The 27399-nt window shown below is 42.1% G+C and overlaps 1 protein-coding gene across 2 annotated transcripts; it reads left to right on the top strand.

Moving 5' to 3' along the window:
- The first annotated feature begins 371 nt into the window (after positions 1 to 371).
- DGAT2L6 (diacylglycerol O-acyltransferase 2 like 6) lies at positions 372 to 27199 on the top strand. 2 transcript variants are annotated; one of them, XM_019428612.2, is made up of 7 exons: positions 372 to 617; positions 19146 to 19256; positions 19775 to 19845; positions 20207 to 20411; positions 21798 to 21972; positions 25841 to 26052; positions 26472 to 27199. In XM_019428612.2, the coding sequence occupies exons 1-7, from the start codon at positions 533 to 535 to the stop codon at positions 26624 to 26626; spliced, it is 1014 nt and encodes a 337-aa protein (XP_019284157.2). In that variant the 5' UTR covers positions 372 to 532; the 3' UTR covers positions 26627 to 27199. The 2 variants fall into 2 exon arrangements, with proteins under 2 accessions (XP_019284157.2, XP_053747493.1); XM_053891518.1 differs by lacking the exon at positions 19146 to 19256.
- The last annotated feature ends 200 nt before the right edge of the window (positions 27200 to 27399 follow it).

The following is a 27399-nucleotide window of genomic DNA, read 5'->3' as shown; positions in this document are numbered from 1 at the left end:
GCCCCTGTGAAATAGAGGCACAAGGAGGGATCTGAGAAGTTAAGATATCTGTGCAGAAAAAGGCCCAAGTTGACGAGGTGGCTCTCAGCAGAGGACAGGAGGAGCCAAAGAGCAGCCACTAGGGCAGAAACAAGTGGAGTCACCAGGTCTCCTTTCTTAAGCAGGGAAGTAGGTTGCTTTTCAGAGGTCTTATTTGGGGTCTAAGCCATTCTCTTTTCCTGCACTCATCTATCAGGGACCTCCCCACACACAGCAAGAACCACCCCTAAGCGATATCTGCCTTATTGCAATGAAGCACACAAGGAGAAGGGATATATATTAGGGAGATTAGATAGCATGATCTGAAACCTCATGTGTGTGTAGGAAGCCAGGGCGGGACAGAGAACAAGGAAGACTGGAGGAAAGGTTAGGTCAAGCCTAAAACCTTCAGCAGCTAAAGGGACTCAGTGATAAGAGATGAAAGCAAAGCACCTGTAAGCAGCACAGCTTTAGAAGTGCTGGCCTTCTGTTTGGGCTTCTTGCCACAATAGCCATGGCCTTCCTTTCCCGACTGGATCTTCACGAATGCCTCCAAACCCTGTCTGTTTTGCAGTGGCTCCCCGTCTACGTATTTTTAGGTAAGTGAACACCAGGGGTTGGAGAGCACATGAGAACAGGCCAAGAATGAGGGCAAGAATCCCCAGATGAGGAAGGCTCCAAAGAGATCATTTGGCTGGTTTCCCCCACCCCCACCCCTCCCGCCCTCTCTGAAAGGACTATTGCTTCTCACCCAGAAAGATGGATGCTGTTGAGCAAGAATGAAATCATTAGATTTCTAATGAAATCATCAGATTTCCCTCTTTCCAACTGAGGACATGAAGGCCATGAGTGAGCCTTTGGTTGTTCTGGTTTAAAGATCACCACAGCCTTCCCAGGACTGCCCCCTCTTTTTTTTGTTAATTTCAAGATTTTATTTAAATTCCAGTTAGTTAACATATAGTGTAATATCACTTTCAGGAGTAGAATGTAGTGATTCATCACTTACAGCACTCAGTGCTCACCCCAACAAGTGCTCTCCTTAATGCCCATCACCCATTTTATGCATCCCCCTGTTCACCCCCTCTGAACTTGCCAAAAAGAGTCCTATTCAGGGTTGGGGGCAAAGGTGATGGTGGCTTGCAGAGTTGGTATTGCTAGGTAGGCATAACGTGATTTTCTAGTCTAAAACTATGGGGAGAAAATTCTGGAAAATCTGGGAGCTGCCCTAGTGACTCATTAAACAAACATTTTTTAAAAGTTTTTAAAACATTTATTTATTTATTTATTTTAAAACATATTATTTATTTTTGAGAGAGAGACAGAGAGAGAGACAGTGCAAGTGGGGATGGGGCAGGGAGAGAAGGAGACACAGAATCTGAAGCAGGCTCCAGGCTCCAGGCTGTCAGCAGAGTCCAACGTGGGGCTCGAACCCACAAGCCGTGAGATCATGACCTGAGCCAAAGTTGGATGCTTAACCAACCGAGCCACCCAGGCACCCCAGACAGAACTTTAATAAAAGGCCAGTTGTGCAGTGGACTCAGAGCATGGCAATTATCAGTGCTGGGCAAATGGGTTGAGAGTGCTAAGCTTTTCCCAACCAGAATCTAGGACTTCATGGGCAACCAATTCCAGGGCCAAAGCTTGGAAACTGGATGGGGAGAAATGTCAGCCTGAAGGCAGCCAATTCCAATCTATGGGAGACTATATGTTCCCTTAGAGCAAAGGGTCTTAACCAAAGGCTTATGGACCTAGAATTTGGGGTAGGGGTGGACAACTTTGAATTCATATAGCAAAATTTACCTTTATTTTCACTAGCTTCGAATTGAAATAATGAATGTAGGCAACAAGCCACAGAAACATTAGCAGCACCAGTGAATTTGTCAGTAATAGACATCACAGATTTGCGTTTCATTTGCCAGTTGTTGCAGGCATCTCAAAATGTCATTTATGCTCACGACTACTTCAAAATGCCAGTGGTTATTGGAACTTCTGTTAGGTCTGGTTATTTGATGCATAAACCAAGAAGCCCATGTTACTATGGCACATTTTTGGTGATGCTTTGAGAACTGTGTTTTAATATGTTGCATTTCCTTTGTAAGTCTATATATTTTATTTTGTGCATTTATAATGTTATTCAGAGAAGGGGTCCATAGGCTTCACCAGACTGCCAAAGGAATCTGTGACTGCCATAGATGATGACTTATTGAGCCTTATTGAAATCAAATCATGCTGAGCACTTAGTTCATCAGTGGCCTGACTCTAGCTGTATTAAGGGGGAAAAAAGCGATTTTTCTGTAAACTTGCTTCTAGTCTTTCATATTTTCTGTTTTCCTTTGCGTTTATCTTAACGTCCTCAAACAGACCTTTTTGACAAGTTGCAGCCCTCAGTTAGGAAAGTGAGGGGGGCACAGGAATATCCTAAAAGTCTTGGTATTGCGGTGGCAGCCACCATTTCAAGTCTGGATCCTAGAAAGAGTGGGCAAGTCTGGGGACTAGAGAGCAGGGAAAAGAGGTCAAGAGAGGAAGAGGGGCGCCTAGGTGGCTCAGTCAGTTAAGCGTCCAACTTTGGCTCAGGTCATGATCTCACAACTCTGTGAGTTTGAGCCCCAAGTCTGGCTCTGTGCTGACAGCTCAGAGCCTGGAGCTGCTTTGGATTCTGCGTCTCCCTTTCTCTGCCCCTCCCCCCCCAAAGATAAACATTAAAATTTTTTTTAATAAAAGAGACAGGAAGAGGTGTGTAAGTTCTTCCCTTTAGGTGTGGGGTCTGTACTGCCCCAGAAACCCTTTGTGTGGTCTTCGAACACAAGTGCCCAGATTATTCTGACTCTTCTAGGGAGCACTCCTCAATAAAATGTTTTCATTTTTCTCCCAGAAAATGATTTGTTTTTAAGTATTTTCTTCTCTCTTCCTTTCCCCCTTTCAAAGGACACTGTGGACAGGGATAGGGTACAAGGCATATCCAACACTGAATATGTAAGGGCCCAGAAGTGAGGGTTAGCCTCCTAGTAATGCCCACTCCCCCCCCCATCTTACCAGCTTCCACTTCTTCTGGAAGAGCTGGAGGTGTGGGGTGGGGATGTTATGGACAAATGATGGCACCTACGTGTCTTAAGTGAAAACACTAATAATAAGTGTGAATGTTTTCTTTCACCTGCATTTTTAAAAGTTTTTTTTAATTGTGGTAAAATACATATAACATCAAACCAACCATTTTAACTATTTTTCAGTGTACATTTCAGCAGCATTAAGTACATTCAGTGTTGTGCAACTGTCACCACCATCCACCTCCAGAGCTCTCTTCCTGAAGTCTGTACCCATTGAACAAGAACTCACCATTGTCCCCTCCACACAGCCCCTGGCAACTACTCTTCTACTTTCTGTCTCTGTGAATTTGACTCCTCTGGGTACTTCATATAAGTGGAATCATACACTATTTGTCCTGTTGCGACTGGCTTATTTCACTTAACATAATATCTTCATGTTTCACCCACACTGTATCACATGACAACATTTCCTTCCTTGTTAAGGCTGAATAATATTCTATTGTGTGAATATTGTAAATAATGCTTCTGTGAACATGAGTGTTCAAATATATCTCTGTGATCCTGTTTGCAATTCTTTTGGATATATTCCCAGAAGTGGAATTGCTGGATCACATGTAAATTCCACTTTAAATTTTTTTGAGGAACAGCTACACTGTTTTCCACAGCACCTGCACCCATATTACCCATATCTAAACTGCACCAACAGTGCACAAGGTTCCAATTTCTCCACGTTCTCTCCAACAGTTCTTTATTTTCTGGGGATTTTTAATAGGAGCCATCCTAAAGAATGTGAGGTGATATCTCATTGTGGGATTTTGATTGCATTTCCCTAACAATTAGTGATGTTAAGCATCTTTTCATATGCTTGTTGGCCATTTGTCTTGACTTCTTCTATTTTTTTTCTTTCTAAAAAATGTTTATTCATTTTGAGAGAGAAAGAGAGCAAGCACGAGCAGGGAGGGGTATAGAGAGAATCTCAAGCAGGCTCAGCGCCGCCAGCATGGAGCCCGACACCAGGCCCGGTCCTACAAAGTGTGAGATCATGACCTGAGTGGAAACCAAGAGTCAGATGCTTAGCCGACAGAGCCAACCAGGTGCCTCTATCTTGTCTTGTTTTACATTGATTATTTTTATCATTCCATTTGCCTTCCTCTACTAGGTTAGATGTTATACATCCTGTTTCTATCATTTTAGTGATTGTGCTAGAAATACAACATGAATCCTGGGTCTTGGAGCATCTGTAACAGTGTAAGATGTCCCCAGAGGTGCCTAAGACATTCAAATCTGTTCAATAGTTATAGAGCAAATACCCATTACAAGGTGGTGACGGTCCTTGTCGAAACTACCATAGATCAAATATAAACTCCTTACTATCTAGCAACAAAGATAAAGCAATCATTAGTTCCACCATTGTACACAGTTTATGCATCAGTGCTAGACACACACAGAAGTCACTACGATGTAAGACAGACTGTAGTAAGTGAAAGAAATAGTCACAACAAAGTGATATTAGGGTTTCAGGGAAAAATTATCACACCAAGTTGAGGGGATCAGGAAAAGCAGGAAATAGAAACAGTGAAACATGATGAACAGGACATGGGTTCTCGAGTTTGTCAAACTTGGATAACAATTAGCTGTGTGACTTCCAACAAGTATTCGGACCCCTCTAAGCCTCAGTATCCCCATCCTCTTAGCTTGGTATACAGTAAATGCTCCATATAGAATAGCTTCCATCCTCCCTTCCTTTCTTCCTTTCTTCCTTCCTAAATTCCTTCCTTCCTTAATTTCCTTCTTAATTTTTTCATGCACTGGCTTTCTTTCATTCCTCTCTCTTGCTCAGAGCCTCCCTCAGCACCTCTCCACTTTCCTGAATGATGTTTAGAATCATGGCTGATTACTGAGCATCCCTGAAAGTAATGGGAGAGGAAATAGGGGGAAAGAGGAGAAAAAGGAGAGGAACAAGAAGGAGGGAAGAAGGGAGAAGAGAGGAATGAAAAGACAGTTTGGGGGAGGTGTAAAATACAAATATTCGTGACCCTTAGAATTAGGCAATGGCCCTGAGAGGCCCTCTGAGGGCCAGCTTCCATTGGAGGATGGCTCTCTGTCTCTTCTTTTCTGGGCATGTGTCACCATCTATCTAAACTGTTGCAATATCCGCTTTCCTGGCTCTCTACCCTCTAGTCTTCACCCTCTCCAATCTATTCCACTGCTTGCTCCCAGTAGAGTCTTTTGAAAACATCTTTAATTACAGTCCTCTCCTGCTCAAAAATAGTCAGTGATTTCCCACTGCCTACTCAGTGACGTACAAATGTGTTAGCCTGGGCATTCAAGGCCCTCCTCCACTCTCTGGCTCTAACCTTTAACCAGCTCATCCCCCCACTCTTCCCTTATAAGAAGCTTGTGTTCCAAGCAGTCTATTCATAGAACAAACATAAAGGGTACTCTCCCACTCCTTCACCTATGCTCTGACTATTCCCTCCACTGGAAAGATCTGATCCCTCTCCCTGGACTAATAATCATGGACAACCTGTCCTTTGAAATATTGCTCAATTCACATCTTCTCTGCAACATTTTCTAGCCAACCCAAGACCATATCACCTCTGAAAGTCCAAAGTACTTTGTAAAAATAGGTTAGGTAGCAGCCCTTGTATCCTTTGCTCCCTCTACTCAATAAGCCCCATGAGAATAGGAGCCATATCTTGTCATAGTTATATTTCTCACAAGACCAGGCCTGACACTAAACTGACACTAAATTCTAAATTCTCCCTCAGTAGAGACCATTAAGTCCATCTCTTTTTCTTTTTCCTCTCTTTCACCTGATCACCTCTGATCACCCCCGACGTTTTTTAGGTCTGCCTTCTTTCTCTGGTTTCTGATACTACATAAAATAGAACATAGTCTTAGTAATCAGATAGGCCAGGTCTGCCACCTGTTGCTACTGGACCTTGTGCAAGTAAGTCAATGTTATTTCTTCTTAAAGTTTATCTATCTAATTTTGAGGCGGGGGGCAGAGAGAGAGGGAGAGAGAGAATGCTAAGCAGGCTCTGCACTCTCAGTGCAGAACCTGATGCAGGGTTTGACTTCACAAGCTGTGAGATGATGACCTGAGCCAAAATCAAGAGTTGGACACTTAATTGACTGAGCCACCCAGGTGCCTCCATCAATATTATTTTTTATGTGATCTTCACAAGTAATCCATTCACCCTCCACCATTGTAGAAACAGAGTATAGTATCTGCCTCTAAAGACCATTCTGAAGATCAAAGAGCCAAAAAAATCCTCAATAGATGTTCATTTTCTTTCTTTCTGTTATAGAAATTGACATTACTTCAAGTCCAACCACTCCAACTCATAAGACACTGCCAACCTTGCCATTTAATCAACAGAGGAAAGCCAACCACTTCTGAGACAAGCACCCTATGTTCTGATTTCATTGCACCTTCAGGAAGAATAATGAGTAACTAGATCCTAGAAAATTAGGTAAATAGAGACTTTAATACGTTCCTAGCATTCCCAGATCCTTCAAGGCATTATTCATTCACCCCCTACATCTGATCAACTGCCAAACTCTGAAAATTCTACCTCCATAGTATCTTTCAAATTGGTTTGAGAGATAGTAACCTACTTCGTGTTCCCATTGTCTCTCATCTAAACTACTGCATCTTGGGGCACCTGAATGGCTCAGTCAGTCGAGTGTCTGACTCTTGATTTCAGCTCAGGTCATGATCTCAGTTCATGGGATTGAGTCCCACACTGGGCTCTGTGCTGACAGCACAGAGCCTGCTTTGGATTCTCTCTCTCCCTCTCTCTGCCCCTTTCCTGCTCTCTCTCTCTCTCTCTCTCTCTCTCTCTCTCAAATATAAATAAATAAACACTTTAAAAATATATTACTGCATCTCTTAATTGGTGCCTACAGTTTCTCTTGCTACTACAGTTGTCTCAAATTATCTTCCTGATACACAGATATGATCATGATCATGCTGTTCCTCTGCTTGATAACCTTCACTGGCTTCATATTTCCTCTAGCATGAAGCCTAATCTCCCCAGCTTCCTTCTCAGTTCCATCTCCTATTCCATGTCTTCCCGGTCTCCCTGTACTTTTTCAGGTTATGGTGTTATGGGCCTTGGGCTCCTCCATCTACAGATCTTTGTTCAAGTTCTTCCTCATGCATGGAAGGCCCTTCCTCCACTAATCTCTCTGTCAGAATCCTACTCTTTCTCCAAAATTCAATTTAAATCTTACCCTCCACAAGAAGCCTTTCCAGGTTCCCCAGCAGTAGGGAATGGTCTTCTGCTTGGGTTCACATAAAATAACATTTGACTATATAGTCTTACCCTCTGGAATCTATCCACTATTTATGGTATCAATTTTCTCCACTAGACTGTCAGTTCCTGGAAGGCATGAACTTTCTTTCCTACAGGTATCAATATGAGCTAACACACACAAAGTGTCTAAAATAGCTCTTGGCACATAGTAAAGACTCTACAAATGCTACCTACTTTTTTCCTAAAGCTTGGAACTTTTTATTCCCCCAAAGTTTGACCACTCCGAGCATCACATTTGTTCATATATAAAATGGGGATAATAAAATTATCTACTTGTCAGGGTTATGAGAGAATTAAATGAGATAATGTACATTAAGTCCTGAACGAGTGCTTATTAATAATAAGTGCTGAGGGTGCCTCAGTGTCTCAGTTAAGCATCTGACTATTTCAGCTCAGATCATGATCTCACAGTTCATGAGTTTGAACCCCACATTGGGCTCTGTGCTGACAGCATGGAGCCTCCTTGGGATTGTCTCTCTTCCTCTCTCTCTATCCCTCCCCTGCTCTCTCTCTCTCTCCCTCTATCTCTCTCTCTCTAAATAAATAAATAAATAAACTTAAAAGTTTATAAAACAAAAGAAGCTTAGTGTCTAATAGGGAGAGGGCTAGACTTGTGAGGTACTAACTACATAAGCACCAGAGTGAAACAGGGTCAAATAGAAGCATAAGTAATGTGCTGTGGGTGTGTGGAGGAGGGAAACCTTCATTCTGAGCAGAGAATCACCAAAAGTATCATCAAGGGGGTATCATTTGAGCAAATCCTTGAAGGCTGAAAGAACTTTGATAGGCAGAAAGTTGAAGAGAGGGTAGTCAGAATAAAGGAACAGCACCACCAAAGGTATAGAGTTGGGAATGGGGAGTACACTAAGGTGGTTGGGCCCCTGTTTCCCATATTTCAGCCATTCACATCCCACCTTCTCGTTTTTTCTACAGTTGAGTACCACCTATGCTATTATGACTTAACATTTTTTTCCAAATTGACTCATTGCTGTTACCTAAATTAGTGTATTATAACAGATATTTTAGATCACTACCATAAATTCACTTTTTATTCACTATATATTAAAATGATTTACCATCCATACACCACCTCAGATCATCTAGTGTACCTACAGTGATATAAGGACAATGCTTTGAGAAATACTGGGCTAGAGCATAAGCAGTATGAGTGCAGGTAGTGAGAGATGAGGTGAGGAAGGTGTTTGGGGCTAGTCCACAGAGGGACTACATGTTTACACTTTTTTTCTGTTGCAGTGGGAAAATATTGAAGGTTTCAGAGGCAAACAACATTATGACTGTGCTTTAAAAAGCAATCTGGCAATAACATGGAAAATGGACCAGAGGGGAAGGGACACGCAGGCAAAAAGAACAGACTCAAGATTGCAGTCCAAACCCGAGGAGATCAAGCCTTCAACCAAAGCAGTAGCAATGGAGATACAGGCAGGAGAATGAATGGGAAAGAGAAAGAAGTCGAAGATAGTGCCAAAAAATTGAAACTGTGACATTTATCTTGAGGCCTAAAAGATAAATAGGAACTATCCAGGAAAGAGCTGAGGAAAGGTTCTTCCAGGTAAAAGGGACAAAATGCACAGAGGCCCAGAGGCTAGAGAGCAGAATGAATTGAAGGAACTGACGGAACAGTATGGTGGAGTGCAGAGGACAAGGGGGTGGCCCGGGACTCCACCACAGAGTGCCTTTGAAGCCCAGATTACAAGACTGGACTTCACCCTAAGAGTCATAGGAAGCCATGTTAGATGTTGAATTATTAAATTACCATTTGCTCCCCAATGTTCTTATATTTACACCATTTGGTGAAGAAACTGTCTTTTTCCCATTGTATATTATTGACTCTTTTGCCATAAGTTAATTGATCATATATGTGTGGGTTTATTTCTGGGCTCTCTATCCTATTCCATTGATCTATGTTTTTTTTTAATGTTTATTTGTTTTTGAGAGAGAGAGAGACAGAGTGTGAGCAGGGGAGGGGTAGAGAGAGAAGGAGACACAGAATCTGAAGCAGGCTCCAGGATCTGAGCTGTCAGCACAGAGCCTGACATGGGGCTCAAACCCCCCAACAACAAGATCGTGATATGAGCTGAAGTTGGACACTCAACCTACTGAGCCACCCAGGTGCCCCTGATCTATATGTTTTATGCCAATACAATACTGTCTTGATTACTATAGCTTTGTAGTATAGTCTGAAATCAGGAGTATAATACCTCCAGCTTTATTCTACTTTCTCAAGATTGTTTTGGCTAGTCAAGATTTTTGGAAGTTCCACACAAATTTTAGAATTATTCTAATTCTGTGAAAAATGTCATTGGGATTTTGATAGAGATTGCATTGAATTTGTAGATTGCTTAAGGTGGTATGGACATTTTAACAATGTTAATTCTTCAAATCCATGAGCACAGACCATCTTTCCATATATTTGTGTCTTCTTCAATTTCCTTTATCAATGTCTTGTAGTTTTCAGTGTACAGGTCTTTCACCTCCTTGGGTAAATTTATTCCCAGGTATTTTTTTATGCAGTTGTAAATAGGATTGTTTTCTTACACTCTCTTTGTGATGGTTTGTTGTTAGTGTATAAAAATGCAGCAGATTTCTGTATATTGATTTTGTGTCCTGCAACTTTACTGAATTCATTTATTAGTTCTAACAGTTTTTTTGTGGTCTTTAGGATTTTCTCTATATAGCATCATGTGATCTACAAATAGTGAGTATTTTACTTCCTTTCTGATTTGTATCCCTTTTATTTCTTTCTTTCTTTTTTTTTTTTTTGGTCTAATTGCTGTGATTAGGACTTCCAATATCATGTTGAATAAAAGTGGTGAGAATGGGCATCTTTGTCTTGTTCCTAATCTTAGCAGAAAAACCTTCAGCTTTTCACTGATGAGTATGATGTTAGCTGTGGGTTTGTCATATATGGTCTTTATTATATTGAGGTACATTCCCTCATGAGTTTTTATCATAAATGGATATTGAATTTTGTCAGGTGCTTTTTCTGCATCTATTGAGATAATAATGTTATTTCTATCCTTCATTTTTATTAATGTGGTGTATCATGTTGTTTGATTAGTGGATGCTGAACCATCCTTGCATCTCTGAAATAAATCCCACTTGATCATAGTATATGATCCTTTTAAATGTGTTACTGAATTCAATTTACTAATATTTTATTGAGGATTTTTGTGTTTTGTTCACTAGGGATATTGGCCTATAATTTTTTTCCTTTTTCTTTTTTTCTTTTTTCGTGTGTGTGTGTGTGTGTGTGTGTGTTGTTGTTCTTGTCTGGTTTGGGTATCAGGTTACTTCTGGCCTCATGAAATGAGTTTGGAAGTGTTCCCTCCTTTTCAGTTTTTTGGAAGAGTTTGAGAAGAGTAGGTATTAAATCTTTTGTGAATGTTTGGTAGAATTTACCAGTGAAGCCATCTGATCCTGGACTTTTGTTTGTTGAGAGATTTTTAATTACCAGTCAGTCTAGTTCTTCATGATTCAATCTTAGAAGATTGTATGCTTCTAGGAATTTATCCACTTCTTCTAGGTTTCCAATTTGTTGGCATAATTGTTTTTTTTTTAATTTTTTTAATGTTTATATATTTTTGAGAGAGAAAGAGACAGAACATAAGTAGGGGAGGGGCAGAGAAAGAGGGACACACAGAATGTGAAGCAGGCTCCAGGCTCCAAGCTGTCAGCACAGAGCCTGATGCAGGGCTTGAACCCACGAACTGTGAGATCATGACCTGAGCCGAAGTCAGACGCTCAACCAACTGAGCCACCCAGGTGCCCCTGTGGCATAATAATTGTTAATAGTCTCTTGTGATCTTTTGTATCTCTATGATATCAGTTAAAGTGCTCCTCTTGCATTTCTATTTTTATTTGAGCCCTCTCTTTTTTCTTGATGAGTCTGGCTAAAGATTTGTCAATTTTGCTTATCTCTTCAAAGAACAAAGTCCTAGTCTGGGGTGCCTGGGTGGCTCAGTTGGTTAAGTGGCTGACTTTGGCTTAGGTTATGACCTCACAGCTCATGAGTTCAAGCCCCACATTGGGCTCTGTGCTGACAGCCTGGAGCCTGCTAACAACTCAGAGCCTGGTTCAGATTCTGTGTCTTCCTCTCTCTCTGCCCCTCCCTTGCTCGTGCTCTCTCTCTCTCTCTGTCAAAAATAAATAAACATTTTTAAAAAAAGAACAAGCTCTTAGTTTTATTGATCTTTTCTGTTGTCTTTTTACTCTTTGTTTCGTTTATTTCTGCTCTGATATTTACTGTTTCCTTCCTTCTATTCACTTTGAGCTTTATTTGTTCTTTTTCTAGATCCAGTAGATGTAGCGTTAGGTTGTTTGACATTTTTCTTGTTACTTGAGGTAACCGTGTATTGCTATAAAGTTCCCTCTTAAAACTGCTTTTGCTTCTTCCCACAATTTTTGGACTACTGTATTTCTATTTTCATTTGTCTCCAGGTATTTTTAATTTTCTCCTTTGATTTCTTCATTGACCCATTGGTTGTTCAGTAGCATGTTGTTTAGCTTCTACATACTGGGATGCTTCCAGTTTTCTTCTTGTAGTTGATTTCTAGTTTCATAGTATTGTGATTGGAGGAAAATGCTTGATATCTCAATCTTTTTAAATTTACTGAGACTTGTTTTGTGGCCTAATATGATTTATCCTGGAGAATGTTTCATGTGCACTTGAAAAGAAAGTGTATTATGCTACTTGGGGAAGAAATATTCTGTATATATCTATTAAGTCCATGTGGTCTCATGTGTCATTAAGGCTGATGTTTCCTTATTGCTTTTCTGTCTGGATAGTCTATCCATGATGTTAGTGAGGTATTAAACTCCCCTACTATTACTTTATTGCTTGCTGTCAATTTCTGCCTTTAGGTCTGTTAATATTTGTTTTACATATTTATGTGCTTCTACGTTGGGTGTGTAAATATTTACAAATATTATATCCTCTTGTTAGATTGACCCCTTTATCATTAAGTAATGTCCTTCTTTGTCTTTGTTTGCAGTCTTTGTTTTGAGGGTTCTTTTTTGACATTTTATTTTATGTTTATTAAAGTACAATTGACATACAATGTTACATTAGTTTCAGGTGTGCAACATAGTTATTCAGCAACTTTATAGTTATGCTATATTCACAAGTGTAGCTACCATCTGTCACCATACACACTATTACAATACCATTTACTATACTCCCTATGCTGTACCTTTCATTCCCATGACTTACTCATTCCATGATTTAAAGCTTGTGCTTCCCATTCCCCTTCACATTTTGCCCAACCCCCTTCATAGCCATCAGTTTGTTCTCTATATTTATGGGTATGTTTCTGCTTTGCAGTTTTCTTTTTTCATTTTGTTTTGAGCAATCCTAAAAACTGTATTTTTACTCCCCCCATGTTCTTTTTTTTAAAGTAAACTCTACCCCCAACAGTGGTGTCTCCCTGCCCATGTTCCCTGGGGCTGCCTCTGGATGTGAGGCAAACCTGAACCTGCCCCTCAGGCTGAAACTTGAGAACAAGAAAATAAAACTTTTTCACATGAATACTGGGGGATTTGTTTCAGTCTGTTGTTTGTGCAGTGCCCTGTGGGTGGTAGCCTGCCAAAGACTATCTCTCCAATTATTTTGGGCTCATGGGGCCCAGAAATGCAATTCCCCCTGGCCACCCACACCAGGTGCTCAGGGGGTGTCCTTTGTGTGGGCTGCATGTGCTTGCTGACTCAGTGGGCCACAACTGTGAACATGAGAGTGGGGCACTTGGCCAGCCCAGCTGCAGTGGGGTAGGCTACACCTGCAGTTCAAGGGGGGGGGGTGGCACTCCCAGTGGAGCTAGCAGGCTAGAGGTAGGGTTTGTAAAAGTCACCTGCTAGTGCCAACCAACAAAGCAGAAGAACTCAAAAATGACACCCACCAGTGCCTCCATCCTTGGAAAGCATCCCAACAAGTTTCTGCTTCTTCAGCAGATGATTTAAGATCAACAAATGAGTGTCCTTATCAGATAAAGGGTTAGTATCCAAAATCTACAAAGAATTTATCAAACTCAACACCCAAAAAACAAATAATCCAGTGAAGAAATGGGCAAAAGACATGAATAGACACATCTCCAAAGAAGACATCCAGATGGCCAACCAACACATTAAAAAATGCTCCACATCACTCATCAGGGAAATACAAATCAAAACCACAATGAGATACCACCTCGCACCTGTCAGAATGGCTAACATTAACAACTCAGGCAACAACAGATGTTGGCAAGGATGCAGAGAAGGAGCATCTCTTTTGCATTGTTGGTGGGAATTCAAGCTGGTGCAGCCACTCTGGAAAACAGTATAGAGGTTTCTCAAAAAGCTAAAAATAGAACTACCCTACGACCCAGCAATTGCACTACTAGGCATTTATCCAAGGGATACAGGTGTGCTATTTCGAAGGGACACATGCACCCCCATGTTTATAGCAGCACTATCAACAATAGCCAAAGTATGGAAAGAGCCCAAATGTCCATCGATGGATGAATGGATAAAGAAGATGTGGTATACATATATAATGGAGTATTACTTGGCAATCAGAAAGAATGAAATCTTGCCATTTGCAACTACATGGATGGAACTGGAGGGTATTATGCTAAGTGAAATTAGTCAATCAGAGAAAGACAAAAATCATATGACTTCACTCATATGAGGACTTTAAGAGACAAAACAGATGAACGTAAGGGAAGGGAAACAAAAATAATATAAAAACAGGGAAGGGGACAAAACAGAAGAGACTCATAAATATGGAGAACAAACTGAGGGTTACTGGAGGGGTTGTGGGAGGGGGGATGGGCTAAATGGGTAAGGGGCATTAAAGAATTTACTCCTGAAATCATTGCTTCACTATATACTAATTTGGATGTAAATCTTAAAAAATAAAAAAATAAAGTTAAATCATAAAACAAAAACAAAAACAAATGAGTGTCCTCAAAATATGGTCCAGGCTCTGTTCAAACTGTTGCTTTTGTGCTGGATCCCAGGGCAAGAGGGTCTGTACATAAGCCCTTTCAAGAGTGAATGAATCCTCCATTTCCTATGGCCCTATGGTTCTCCTGAAAGTAAACCCCATTGATTTTTAACACCAGATGCTGTGCAGTCTCATCTCTCTGGTGCAGTTCCCCAGGGTTGGGAGGCCTGAAATGGGGCACAAACCCCTCAGTCCTTAGGGATGAGCTCTAGATTTTGACACCCCTTCCAATTGTGGGTCACTGTTCCTGAGGTGGGGGTTTCTTGCTAGACTGTGTCTCCACCTCTCCTACCTATCTCAATGTGTCCCTTTTATTCTTTGTCATGGAGTCTCTGTTCAGCTAGGCTTCAGGCCCTTTTCGGAGGGAATTGTTCTTTCTGTAGCTGTAGAGATACTGTGTTCATGGGGGAAGGTGAGTTCAAGATCTCTCTATTGAACCCTCCTGTGGCCAGTTGATCTTTAACAAAGACGCAAAAGCAATTCAGTGGAAGAAGGGTAGTGTTTTAAACAAATGATGCTGGAACAATTGGATATCCATATGTAGTAAATGAACCTTGATCAAAATCTCGCATCTTAGGGGCACTTCAGTGGCTCAGTCAGTTAAGTGTCCGACTTCAGCTCAGGTCATGATCTTGCGATTCGTGGGTTCAAGCCTCTCTCGGGCTCTCCGCTGACAACTCAGAGCGTGGAGCTTGCTTCAGATTCTGTGTCTCCCTCTCTCTCTGCCCCTACCCCGCTCGCACTCTCTCTCTCTCTCTCTGTCTCTCAGAAATGAATAAATATTAAAAAAAAATTTATGGCACAAAAACAGACACATAGACCAATGGAATAGAATAGAAACCCCAGAACTAGACCCACAAACGCATGGCCAACTAATCTTTGACAAAGCAGGAAAGAACATCCAATGGAAAAAAAGACAGTCTCTTTAACAAATGGTGCTGGGAGAACTGGACAGCAACATGCAGAAGGTTGAAACTAGACCACTTTCTCACACCATTCACAAAAATAAACTCAAAATGGATAAAGGACCTGAATGTGAGACAGGAAACCATCAAAACCCTAGAGGAGAAAGCAGGAAAAGACCTCTCTGACCTCAGCCGTAGCAATCTCTTACTCGGCACATCCCCAAAGGCAAGGGAATTAAAAGCAAAAGTGAACTACTGGGACCTTATGAAGATAAAAAGCTTCTGCACAGCAATGGAAACAACCAACAAAACTAAAAGGCAACCAACATAATGGGAAAAGATATTTGCAAAAGACATATCAGACAAAGGGCTAGTATCCAAAATCTCTAAAGAGCTCACTAAACTCCACACCTGAAAAACAAATAATCCAGTGAAGAAATGGGCAGAAAACATGAATAGACACTTCTCTAAAGAAGACATCCGGATGGCCAACAGGCACATGAAAAGATGCTCAACGTCGCTCCTTATCAGGGAAATACAAATCAAAACCACACTCAGATATCACCTCACGCCAGTCAGAGTGGCCAAAATGAACAAATCAGGAGACTATAGATGCTGGAGAGGATGTGGAGAAACGGGAACCCTCTTGCACTGTTGGTGGGAATGCAAATTGGTGCAGCCACTCTGGAAAACAGTGTGGAGGTCCCTCAGAAAATGAAAAATAGACCTACCCTATGACCCAGCAATAGCACTGCTAGGAATTTACCCAAGGGATACAGGAGTATTGATGCATAGGGGCACTTGTACCCCAATGTTTATAGCAGCACTCTCAACAATAGCCAAATTATGGAAAGAGCCTAAATGTCCATCAACTGATGAATGGATAAAGAAATTGTGGTTTGTATACACAATGGAGTACTACAGGGCAATGAGAAAGAACGAAATATGGCCTTTTGTAGCAACGTGGATGGAACTGGAGAGTGTGATGCTAAGTGAGATAAGCCATACAGAGAAAGACAGATACCATATGTTTTCACTCTTATGGGGATCCTGAGAAACTTAACAGAAACCCATGGGGGAGGGGAAGGAAAAAAAAAGAGGTTAGAGTGGGAGAGAGCCAAAGCATAAGAGACTGTTAAAAACTGAGAACAATCTGAGGGTTGATGGGGGGTGGGAGGGAGGGAAGGGTGGGTGATGGGTATTGAGGAGGGCACCTGTTGGGATGAACACTGGGTGTTGTATGGAAACCAATTTGACAATAAATTTCATATATTGAAAAAAAATAAAATAAAATAAATTTAAACCTCACATCTTACTAAAAAAATAACTCAAAGTGGATCAGAGACATAAATGTAAAACACAAAACTGTAAAACGTTTAGTAAAAAACTTACAAAGAAGCCTTCATTAAAAATAAGAAAAAGAAAACCTTCATGACATGAGGTGAGGTAAAAAGTTCTTAGATTTTACATCAAAAGCACAATCTGGAAAGGCGGGAAATGATACATTTGTCTTCATCAAAATTAAAAGCTTTTGCCCTAAGAAAGAGCCTGTTTAGACAATGAAAAGATAAAGCAGACCGGGAGAAAATGTTTGCAAATCACATATCCAACAAAGAACTTGTATCCAGAATATATAAAGGACTCTTCTTAAAACTCACCACTAAAAACAAAGCAAAACAAAACAAAAAAACTCAATTGAAAAAATGGACTAAAGTGAAATGAACAGACACCTCACCGAAGAGGATATACAGAAGGCAGATGGAAGCATCATTAAGTATTTGGGAAATGCAAATTAGAATTATGATGAGATACCATACTACACATCTATTAGAATGGCTTGGCCATCTTCAATATAAACTAAATTAGGAGCCTACCTTATGTGAACCTCTTCCTTGATAATCCACACTACGACTTCTCCCTTCAACACAGACAAGATATTGGAAGCATCTCCTGGTGTCAAGGCCATAATATCTAAGGGAGGGTCACGTATACATACACACCAATGGTTGTTCTCCATCATTCTTGCCTCAAATACCTTTGCTTTCTGTCACAGAACTCCTTGGTCCATGAGTTTTAGCTCTTCCATGTTTGGCCTCTGTTTCTCTTATGTCTTTAAATCCCACTTCTGTGAGTGATGCCAATGACATTCGTACAGGCCAGGTCTGGCAGGCTTCTCCTCAAAGGACGTTTATGGTCTCCTGAGGTGCCACACCTGCAGTTCAAATAGATTCCACAAGGAGGATGGTGTTTATCAAGGTATGGCTCTTGTTTAGACTACCGTTAGGACTTGTGAATAACTGAAAGAGATCAGATATAAGGTACACAATCCATCCATGCTTTTTAAATAACATCACATTTAAATAGCACAAATCTGGGGCGCCTGGGTGGCTCAGTCGGTTGAGCGGCCGACTTCGACCCAGGTCATGATCTCGCGGTCCGTGAGTTCGGGCCGCATCGGGCTCTGTGCTGACAGCTCAGAGCCTGAAGCCTGTTTCAGATTCTGTGTCTCCCTCTCTCTGACCCTCCCCCGTTCATGCTTTGTCTCTCTCTGTCTCAAAAATAAATAAACGTTAAAAAAAATTAAAAAAAAATAGCACAAATCTGACAAAACACTAACATTTAAGTTTACGTATTATTGAAAAGAGAAAACACTTATTTTATCTTCTAGCCAGTCTATAGATATTTGTTAAACACCTACTGTGTGCAGGGCACTGTTCTAAATACTGGTGATGCAAACTAAATCTATTTGAAGCAAGATATAAGAGAAATTATACACTCAGACTACCTTTAATTAATGATTCTTGCTGAGTTTTCCTCTGGAGCTTACCTAGCAAATTTACTCTCATCTTTTATGAGGATCAGGGGTAGTAGGACATTTGTAGATGGCAAGCTTCCTATAAAATTTCTCCCACCACTACTTCCTATTTAATTGGCATGCTTATAAAAACTATCTCAGCCAGCTCTTGCAAAGAGGATTCAGCCTATCACTAAGGTTTCTTCTACTCCATAACATGATCTTTAAAGAAAGGCCTGTTCTATCTTTTTTCCTATTATTTTCATCTATGTCCAAAATTCAAGAGACAAACCCACTTCTAAGTAATTTTTGAGTTTCTTTCCATTCTCTGGAAATTTTATCTCTTGTGATGTGGTTACCTGGTCAAAGAAGTCATTCCCTTAGCTGGGTCTTTTTTCATTAACAATATGTGTACTTAGCCCCTCTTTCTCATGACTGCAGATTTTAAAATGGGAATTCCCACTGCTGTGAGATGCATCATGTTTACATTTCATAGCCTGTTGTGGCCCTTTGCTAACAGAGATAATATTTCCCTTTCTGAACTTCTGAAACATTTTGAATAAGACAAAATTGAACCTAGTAAAGCAGTCTCTAATACATGTTTTCTTCTCAGCATCAAACAGCCTGTGTACTGCAGACAGCCCCTTCTCCTCTGGTATGTGCTGGTTTAGCTGTCCCACAAAGAAAGGAGGGTTAAACTTTTAGAAAGGAATTCCTGAAGTCCCAGAATGGGGATTTCAGCCACTGGTGCAAGTGCTGCTCTTGGGAAACCACTTGCCAAGAAGGGCTGCTGTCCTTTGACCCCAGCTGAGGGCCTGCTCTGAGAATGTCATGGTTATGCATTTTTCTCAGTTAAGATCTCAGCCATCAAAAGGACCCAGATCCAAGGACTCAGAGGTCAGCCTGGACTACAGCAGAGTGGGGAGGGTTTGTGAGGGAAGTGGGAAAGAAGGGTCTCACACCAGCCTTGACCTGCTCCTTCAGTAGAGAGCAGAGATGGTAGTTAGAATTATATTAAACTTGAAGGAACCTGAAGGGCATAAACCCTTTGTGTCCCCTCAGGAGCAATTCCTATTATTCTTATACCCTACTTTCTGATGTTCACTAAATTCTGGATCTTGTCAGTGCTCGCCTTAACCTGGCTCGCCTATGATTGGAATACTCACAGTCAAGGTAAGAATGGTGGTACGTGTCTGTGCCAAGGATGGAACCACAGGGAGAAGGAAATGGATGGAGAGAGTGGAAGAGGCATAGGGAGAAGGGGTGCAAAGAAGAAAGATGGGGAAAGGGAAAGGAAATGAGATAGGAAGGTGGACAGCAGGAAAAATTAAAAGAAGTAAATACGGGTAGAGGGAAGGAGAGGGAGAGAGGGGAGCAAATCTCAGCAAGGAACAGAGATCTCTCCCAGGCTTCCTAAGAAGAATTAAGAGGTTTCAGGGAAGGTGCCCCCAGCCTTGGGATATCTTCCCATCACCTTCTTGGCTGGCTCCTGGAGAGCACAAACCTCCTATATCTTCTTGGGGGTTGGATTCAGGGACAGTACCTACAGCTCTGTGTTCTAGAAATATGGAAGTATGAAAATGGGAACTCCTCTGTGACCTGAGGACTGTAGAAAGAACCCTCCACCTCTGGGATAGGTAGAGGGATTGGCAATATCTCACCTGCTCTTTCCTTCCCTTCTGTATCCACAGGTGGTAGGCGTTCAGCTTGGGTACGAAATTGGACCCTCTGGAAGTATTTTCAAAATTATTTCCCAATAAAGGTAACCACCCTTCCTCTGAGTGCCCTTGGTTTCTGTTGCCTGGACTCACCTTTCCCACTTAGCTCCATGTTTTCAAACGCTTTAGTGGCCAGCAGTGAAGGTCAAGGCCCAGAGGGCATAATGCAGAGTAGGCCCCCAAGATGGATGGGCAGGTGGGAAGATGGATAGATAGCAGCCTTTCTTCACAGTGGCAAATCCTCTGAGCATCATAACCCCTGGCAATCCTATGACAATGATTACATCCCAATGAACAGGGATTTGAGGCTCCCCAAGGAAAATGGGCTATGTGCTAGTATATGGGTCCACATGTCCTCTCTTCCTTCTTCTTATCCACTTCTCTGAGTTAATTTCCCTCTAACAGCTGGTGAAGACTCATGACATCTCTCCGGAACAAAACTATATCATTGCCAATCACCCCCATGGCATTGTCTCTTATGGTGTGTTCATCAACTTTGCTACTGAGGCCACTGGCTTTTCTCGGATTTTCCCAGGCATCACCCCTTCAGTAGGGACCTTGGAAGGGATCTTCTGGATCCCAATTGTGCGAGAATATGTGATGTCAATGGGTGAGTATAAGAAATCATTCCATTCTCTGACTTACCTCAGGGCTCTGGCCCCAGTAAGCCCTAACAGTCCACATCTCACATCCTGCTAGAAGAGAACTTAGTAGAAAGTGAGTCTAGAACACACTAAGCCAATAAAAAGAATATGTGGCTAAGCATCAGGTTCTGTCCAAGATCTGGGAGGCAGGGTTTGGTTAGGCAGTAGGATAAGTTACAGGCATTTATAAGAGTTGCCAGGAATCCTTTCAGAGGAGGAAGCAGAAGACTGGATCTCAGGATTAAAGCAAAAGTGGAAAGCAAAAGGCAAAAGCCAAATATGAAACCCAAATGTAGGAAAAATCAGACATGAATGGGGCAGCTCAGATGAACTTTGCTAGATTCTTTCTGGGATGTCACTTAGCTTATTTTGGCCATTTGTATAGCAGCTCTCAAAATCTCTTAAAGACATTTTAAAGTCTCTCATACTAGCTTGTACCCTCCTTGCCCATGATCTTCATTTCCTGGGAACCCCTTCAAACTTGCATAAGATGTCAAAGAATAAAGGATAGGCATACATCAGAATCCAAGACAACTTCCCCATGCCAGGCTTTAAGCCAGGGTACTGTGACAAATGTCCTTCTCTCTGGATGAATATTCCACTTCTGGACACCAGAAAACAGCTGAAGCCAAACATTAAAAAGATACATTTATCTGGAGAGGTTAGGTGGGACCACTGAGTCCCAGAGGATGGTTCTGCTCCCCTCTGAGTTTGGCATGAACCAAATGATTAAGGCTTGGGGGCAACTTCTGCCATCTCAAGAGAGAATAAAAAGTAATCCCAGAGTAAAGATGAAAAGCAGAAGTGAGGAAAGACTCCATGACTGTTGTCGAACAGCAGGGTGTTACCCTCATTCCATAGTTCGTCTACATTTCAGTTTGGTTTCTACAGGCTCCTGGATCTGCATACTCTACAGAAACCCAAGCCAATGGCTCCCAGTTGGCAGGTTGCTCTAGGGAGAAAGCAGGTTTGTGGTGGCTAGTCCTGATCACCCCTGAGGGAGAAAACTCTGGAGAGTCTCCAGACCTGTAAGATTGGGGAGAGTCAAAGATGGCTATGGTTTATGGGTAGAAAGGGAAGGGATGGGCTTAAATACTATTGAGCTAAGAGGAAGCAGGCAGAGGAACTCAAGTTATCCCCAACTGTAGTAGTACAGAACCTCCAATGCCAGAAGCTGACCCTAAGGACTAACCTCAGGCTACGGCTAACCCAGGATGTGGAGGTCAAAGACAGAAAAGTGGAAACAATATTCAGGAAACAGAACTGTCTCCAGCAGGAAGAGCCCAGAGGAACCCCTCACCCCAATCTCAGGCACCAAGTTTGTTATGCTACTTGATTCTTTGGTTTCACAGGTGTGTGCCCAGTGAGTGAGTTGGCCTTGAAGTATTTGCTGACCCAAAAAGGCTCAGGAAATGCTGTGGTTATTGTGGTTGGTGGAGCTGCTGAAGCCCTCTTGTGCCGACCAGGAGCCTCTACCATCTACCTTAAAGAACGTAAAGGTTTTGTGAAGTTGGCACTGAAGACAGGGTGGGTCCCCAGGTTCTGTACCCTATTGTCAGGGTGCCATAGGTACTCTGTAGCACCTCTCCAGAATGGTTCCCTCCCTTGGAATTGTTAAAGGGGGCTCCCTCTTTAGTCTGATTGCTTCCCTCTGCACCTTCACACTGTGTCTTAATGGTGTTTGGGCCTCCAGATACATTTGTAAGCATTTCTTTTACTTGAAGTTGGAGAAAGAACAGTAGGAAAAGACCTTTACCTCCTTCCCATTAGCCTAGTTGGCTGTAGGTCTGGGGAAGTGGAGCTTCACTCTATATCAACCCATTAACTGAGAGGCCCAGAGAACCTACCCAGGGCATGGAAGGCACTAGGCTTGGTGTTGTGGGGGTTGCAAAAATACAGAAGATATGGTTGTTGCCCCCAAACAGCATATAATTTGGTTTCAGGAATAGGATGCATTCCTTCAGCAGTCATCTAATGCTTACTGTGTGTCAGGCATAGTACTAGGCATTGAGGGTATAAAAATAAATAAGACCTTGTTCTTGCCTTTAAGAAACTGACAGTCCAAAAAAAAAAAAAAAAAAAAAAAGGGGGTGCCTGGGTGGCGCAGTCGGTTAAGCGTCCGACTTCAGCCAGGTCACGATCTCGCGGTCCGTGAGTTCGAGCCCCGCGTCGGGCTCTGGGCTGATGGCTCGGAGCCTGGAGCCTGTTTCCGAGTCTGTGTCTCCCTCTCTCTCTGCCCCTCCCCCGTTCATGCTCTGTCTCTCTCTGTCCCAAAAATAAATAAAAAATGTTAAAAAAAAAAAAAAAAAAAAAAAAAAAAGAAACTGACAGTCCAGTGGGAACAACAGACATGCACACATATAACTATACAGGAGCCAACCACTTATCAACTACAACCCCCTCCCTGATTTAAACTAGCATCATCTCTGCCCTAGATTATTACATAGTCTCCTAACTGCTCTACCTGCTTCTTTTCCTCTCTCCCCTACATCCAAGAGAATATTCTCAACTGTAGCTAAAATGATTACATTAAATGTGAGATTATGTCACTACTCCAAATGTTCCAATGGCTCCCATTTCACTCTGAGCAAAAGCCAAAATCTTTACAAGGGCCTGCAGAATTCTAATCTGGTCCTTAGCCAGTCCTCATCACCCCCTGGTCTCACCCTTGCTTACTCTGTCAGAGCTACACTGGGCTCCTTGCTATACTTCAAACAAGCTACATGCTCCTGCCTTAGGACCTTTGCTCTAGCTGTCCCCTCTGCCTGGAACATTATTCCTCCAAATAATTGTTTGATTGCTTTACCTCCTCCAGGTATTTGCTCAAATGTTGCTTCTCAGTAAGGTCTATCTTGGCCATCTTGCTCTACTTTTTCTGGTTGTGTTTATCATCCTCTTATATATCACTGATTTTATTTATTTATATATCTGTTTTTTGTTTATTTGTTATTGTTTACTGTCTGTCTTCCCTCAAGAAAAAAATATAAGCTCCATGAGGACAAAATTGTTTTTATTTTATTTTATTTCCCCCCCCCAGGGGAATTCTTTTTTTTTTCTGATTTTATTTTTTTTATTTTTTTTTCTTCAATATATGAAATTTATTGTCAAATTGGTTTCCATACAACACCCAGTGCTCATCCCAAAAGGTGCCCTCCTCAATACCCATCACCCACCCTTCCCTCCCTCCCACCCCCCATCAACCCTCAGATTGTTCTCAGTTTTTAACAGTCTCTTATGCTTTGGCTCTCTCCCACTCTAATCTCTTTTTTTTTTTTCCTTCTCCTCCCCCATGGTCTTCTGTTCAGTTTCTCAGGATCCCCATAAGAGTGAAAACATATGGTATCTGTCTTTCTCTGTATGACTTACTTCACTTAGCATCACACTCTCCAGTTCCATCCACGTTGCTACAAAGGGCCATATTTCATTCTTTCTCATTGCCACGTAGTACTCCATTGTATATATAAACCACAATTTCTTTATCCATTCATCAGTTGATGGACATTTAGGCTCTTTCCATAATTTGGCTATTGTTGAGAGTGCTGCTATAAACATTGGGGTACAAGTGCCCCTATGCATCAATACTCCTGTATCCCTTGGGTAAATTCCTAGCAGTGCTACTGCTGGGTCATAGGGTAGGTCTATTTTTCATTTTCTGAGGGACCTCCACACTGTTTTCCAGAGTGGCTGCACCAATTTGCATTCCCACCAACAGGGCAAGAGGGTTCCCGTTTCTCCACATCCTCACCAGCATCTATAGTCTCCTGATTTGTTCGTTTTGGCCACTCTGACTGGCGTGAGGTGATATCTGAGTGTGGTTTTGATTTGTATTTCCCTGATAAGGAGCGACGTTGAGCATCTTTTCATGTGCCTGTTGGCCATCCGGATGTCTTCTTTAGAGAAGTGTCTATTCATGTTTTCTGCCCATTTCTTCACTGGGTTATTTGTTTTCCGGGTGTGGAGTTTAGTGAGCTCTTTATAGATTTTGGATACTAGCCCTTTGTCCGATATGTCATTTGCAAATATCTTTTCCCATTCCGTTGGTTGCCTTTTAGTTTTGTTGGTTTTTCCTTTTCTGTGCAGAAGCTTTTTATCTTCATAAGGTCCCAGTAGTTCATTTTTGCTGACAAAAATTGTTTTAATCCATTTTGTTCACTGATGTGTCCCTATGGCTCAAAACAGTGCTGACACATAGAAAAAACTCAGTAGATGTGCTATAATGGAGATATATACAAAGTGCTATGGTAGCAATAATAAATGAAAAAATTTTCACTCCCAATGTAGAAGTTTCATAAGTGGGTGACATCTGAATTGTGAGCTAAAATAGTAGGAGTTGCCAATCAGACAAAATGGGAGAAAGAACTCAGTTGACCTACAATGTATCAGGCACTATGTGAGGTCCTAGATATTCAAAGATGAACGACACAGTTCCCACCTTTGATCAGCTTAAAAGACAACTAGGGAGGAAGACAGGTAAGGAGATGACTGGAATAACTGAGTTAGAATAGTGTTAGTGTGGAGAAAGAGAAGCAGTAGATGAAGGGTACCTAATCTACACTGTGGAGGAGGGAACTGGAGGTAGTCAAAAAGGTTTCTTTAAGAGATTGAAATTGGAGCTGAGCATTGAAGGGCACAGTAGAATTAACTATGTGAAGACATAGGAAGCATTTCTGGCAGAGGGAGCAGAATGTACAAAGCAGCATAGACAAGCAGCAACTTGGCACATTTAGAATGGCTAAGCAGGGGCGCCTGGGTGGCGCAGTCGGTTAAGCATCCGACTTCAGCCAGGTCACGATCTCCCGGTCCATGAGTTCGAGCCCCGCGTCAGGCTCTGGGCTGATGGTTCGGAGCCTGGAGCCTGTTTCCGATTCTGTGTCTCCCTCTCTCTCTCCCCCTCCCCCGTTCATGCTCTGTCTCTCTCTGTCCCAAAAATAAATAAAAAACGTTGGAAAAAAAATTAAAAAAAAAAAAAAAGAATGGCTAAGCAGATTGCAAGGAAGTGGTGGGGAGAGAGGAAGCTTGCCAGGTAGGCAGGGCTGGAGCACAAAACCCATGGTAAGCAGCATGATACAAAGTGAGGATCTCTGGAAGAGTTTTAAAGAGAGAAATGACATGTCCAGATATGCAGTTTAGGAAGATCACTCTGGATCCTGGGTGCAGTGAAGGCAGTTAGATTGTCTAAAATTTGCTTCTTCCTATCAGGGGACAAGATGCAGCAACTCCCCACAAAGGGTTCATTTAGAAGGGTGGAGCATGGCAAGAATGAGACATGAAGATGTTTGGGTGCTTGGGTTCTTGTCCTATAATGGGATGTTTGGAAAGTCTTCCCACCTTGGAGAGGGTTTTGCTGGGGGGAAGCTACCTGGGAGAGTTAATACTTATGCTCCTTTCTTTGCAGAGCGTACCTTGTCCCTTCCTATTCCTTTGGAGAGAATGAGGTTCACAATCAAGAGACCTTCCCTGAGGGCACATGGATAAGGTTCTTCCAAAAAACCTTCCAGGACACATTCAAAAAAATCCTGGGACTAAATTTCTGTACCTTCCATGGCCGGGGCCTCACTCGAGAATCCTGGGGCTTCCTTCCTTTCAATCTGCCCATTACCACTGTTGGTAAGCTTTCCAATACCTCTGGACCACTCTGGTCATTTATTCCCACCACCCAGGTCATCCATCAAGTCCAGGAGACCCAGCACACAGCTGGGATGGGCACTGGGAATTCCAGTAGGTATGGTTGAGGACAGGGTGGGCAGGACAACTAAACAGATAAGAGTTGTTGCCATTCAGTAGCTGCCAAGAGAGCATCATTATTCACATGCATTCCTTCAACACTCTTCTGAGCTTACTCTCAGCATGCATGAGATTAGATATTTGGAGAATATGGGATGGGATGGGGTTAGAGCAGAGGGAAAGAACAGAGGAAAGGGAGGAGACACAGATACTGAGTTTCAGTATGTAGATCCCTCTGAGGGATGGGTAATTTGAGTTGAGGAAGGGAGGCTCAGATGCTTGTCTCTTCTCCTTCTCCATAGTTGGGGAGCCCCTGCCAATCCCTAGGATTAAGAAGCCAAACAAGAAGATAGTGGACAAGTACCATGCACTCTACATCAGTGCCCTGCGCAAGCTGTTTGACCAGCACAAAGTTCAGTATGGCTTTCCTGAGGCCCAGGAGCTGATAATCATATAACAGGAACTAGATTCCCCCATCACTAAAGTCCTAAAGCATTGATAGATCCAAATAGGGTAACCCAGAAGGAAGAATTTAGAGAGAGAGGAGAATCTCAGGCATGAGGGAGGAGGCCAACCAAGCCAGAAAGTACTTAATGAATGGGGTTTTGCAGAAGAAACCAAAGGAGCAGAAGAGTAGGCAACAACCCACTGTAGAAAGCAGAGTCTTGTGAATCCAAAGCTCTTTTTTTTTTTTTTGCCCCCTGATTCCAGCCAACCCTCTGACCAAAGGAATGAGAAGCCAAAAACCACCACCGCTCCCCCTTACCAAACCTTAGTGACACCATCACTCTTTAGATTTAGGCTTAGAAGCCTTGTTGAGAACAGGAATAGTTTGTTTCCTTCTCCTCCTTACAATTTGGGACCCACAACCAGGTAAACCAGGGACCTGAACTATAGCTGCTGATCCAAACAGAAAGGATTCCCTCAGTTGTGACACAATTCTACACTGCAAAAGCTTGCCACATGCAGTTATGCTGTTTCTTCTATAAAAATAAAGGTCTATGGGCACCTGGGTGGCTCAGTTGCTTAAGTGTCTGAGTGTTGATTTCGGCTCAGGTCATGATTTCACAGTTTGTGAGTTCAAGCCCCACGTTGGGCTCTGTGCTGATCCTGTGGAACCTGCTTTGGATTCTCTATTTCTCTCCCTCTCTCTCTGCCCCTCCCCTGCTCATGCTCTCTCTGTTTCTCTCAAAATGAATAAATAAACTTTTAAAAAGTTAAAAATAAAGG

This window comes from Panthera pardus, unplaced genomic scaffold, assembly GCF_024362965.1.
Source record: "Panthera pardus isolate Hobbes unplaced genomic scaffold, ASM2436296v1 HiC_scaffold_27, whole genome shotgun sequence".
In the NCBI taxonomy this organism is placed as follows: Eukaryota; Metazoa; Chordata; class Mammalia; order Carnivora; family Felidae; genus Panthera; species Panthera pardus.
The sequence above is the reverse complement of the archived record's forward strand: the minus strand, read 5'-3'. Positions and strand labels throughout refer to the sequence as shown.

Excerpts from the sequence above, each read along its gene's own strand:
- DGAT2L6 (XM_019428612.2), top strand. The coding sequence starts at position 533 with ATGGCCTTCCTTTCCCGACTGGATCTTCACGAATGCCTCCAAACCCTG. Across the intron at positions 618-19,145 it reads CCCCGTCTACGTATTTTTAG|GAGCAATTCCTATTATTCTT; the intron begins GTAAGTGAACAC and ends GTGTCCCCTCAG. Across the intron at positions 19,257-19,774 it reads TTGGAATACTCACAGTCAAG|GTGGTAGGCGTTCAGCTTGG; the intron begins GTAAGAATGGTG and ends CTGTATCCACAG.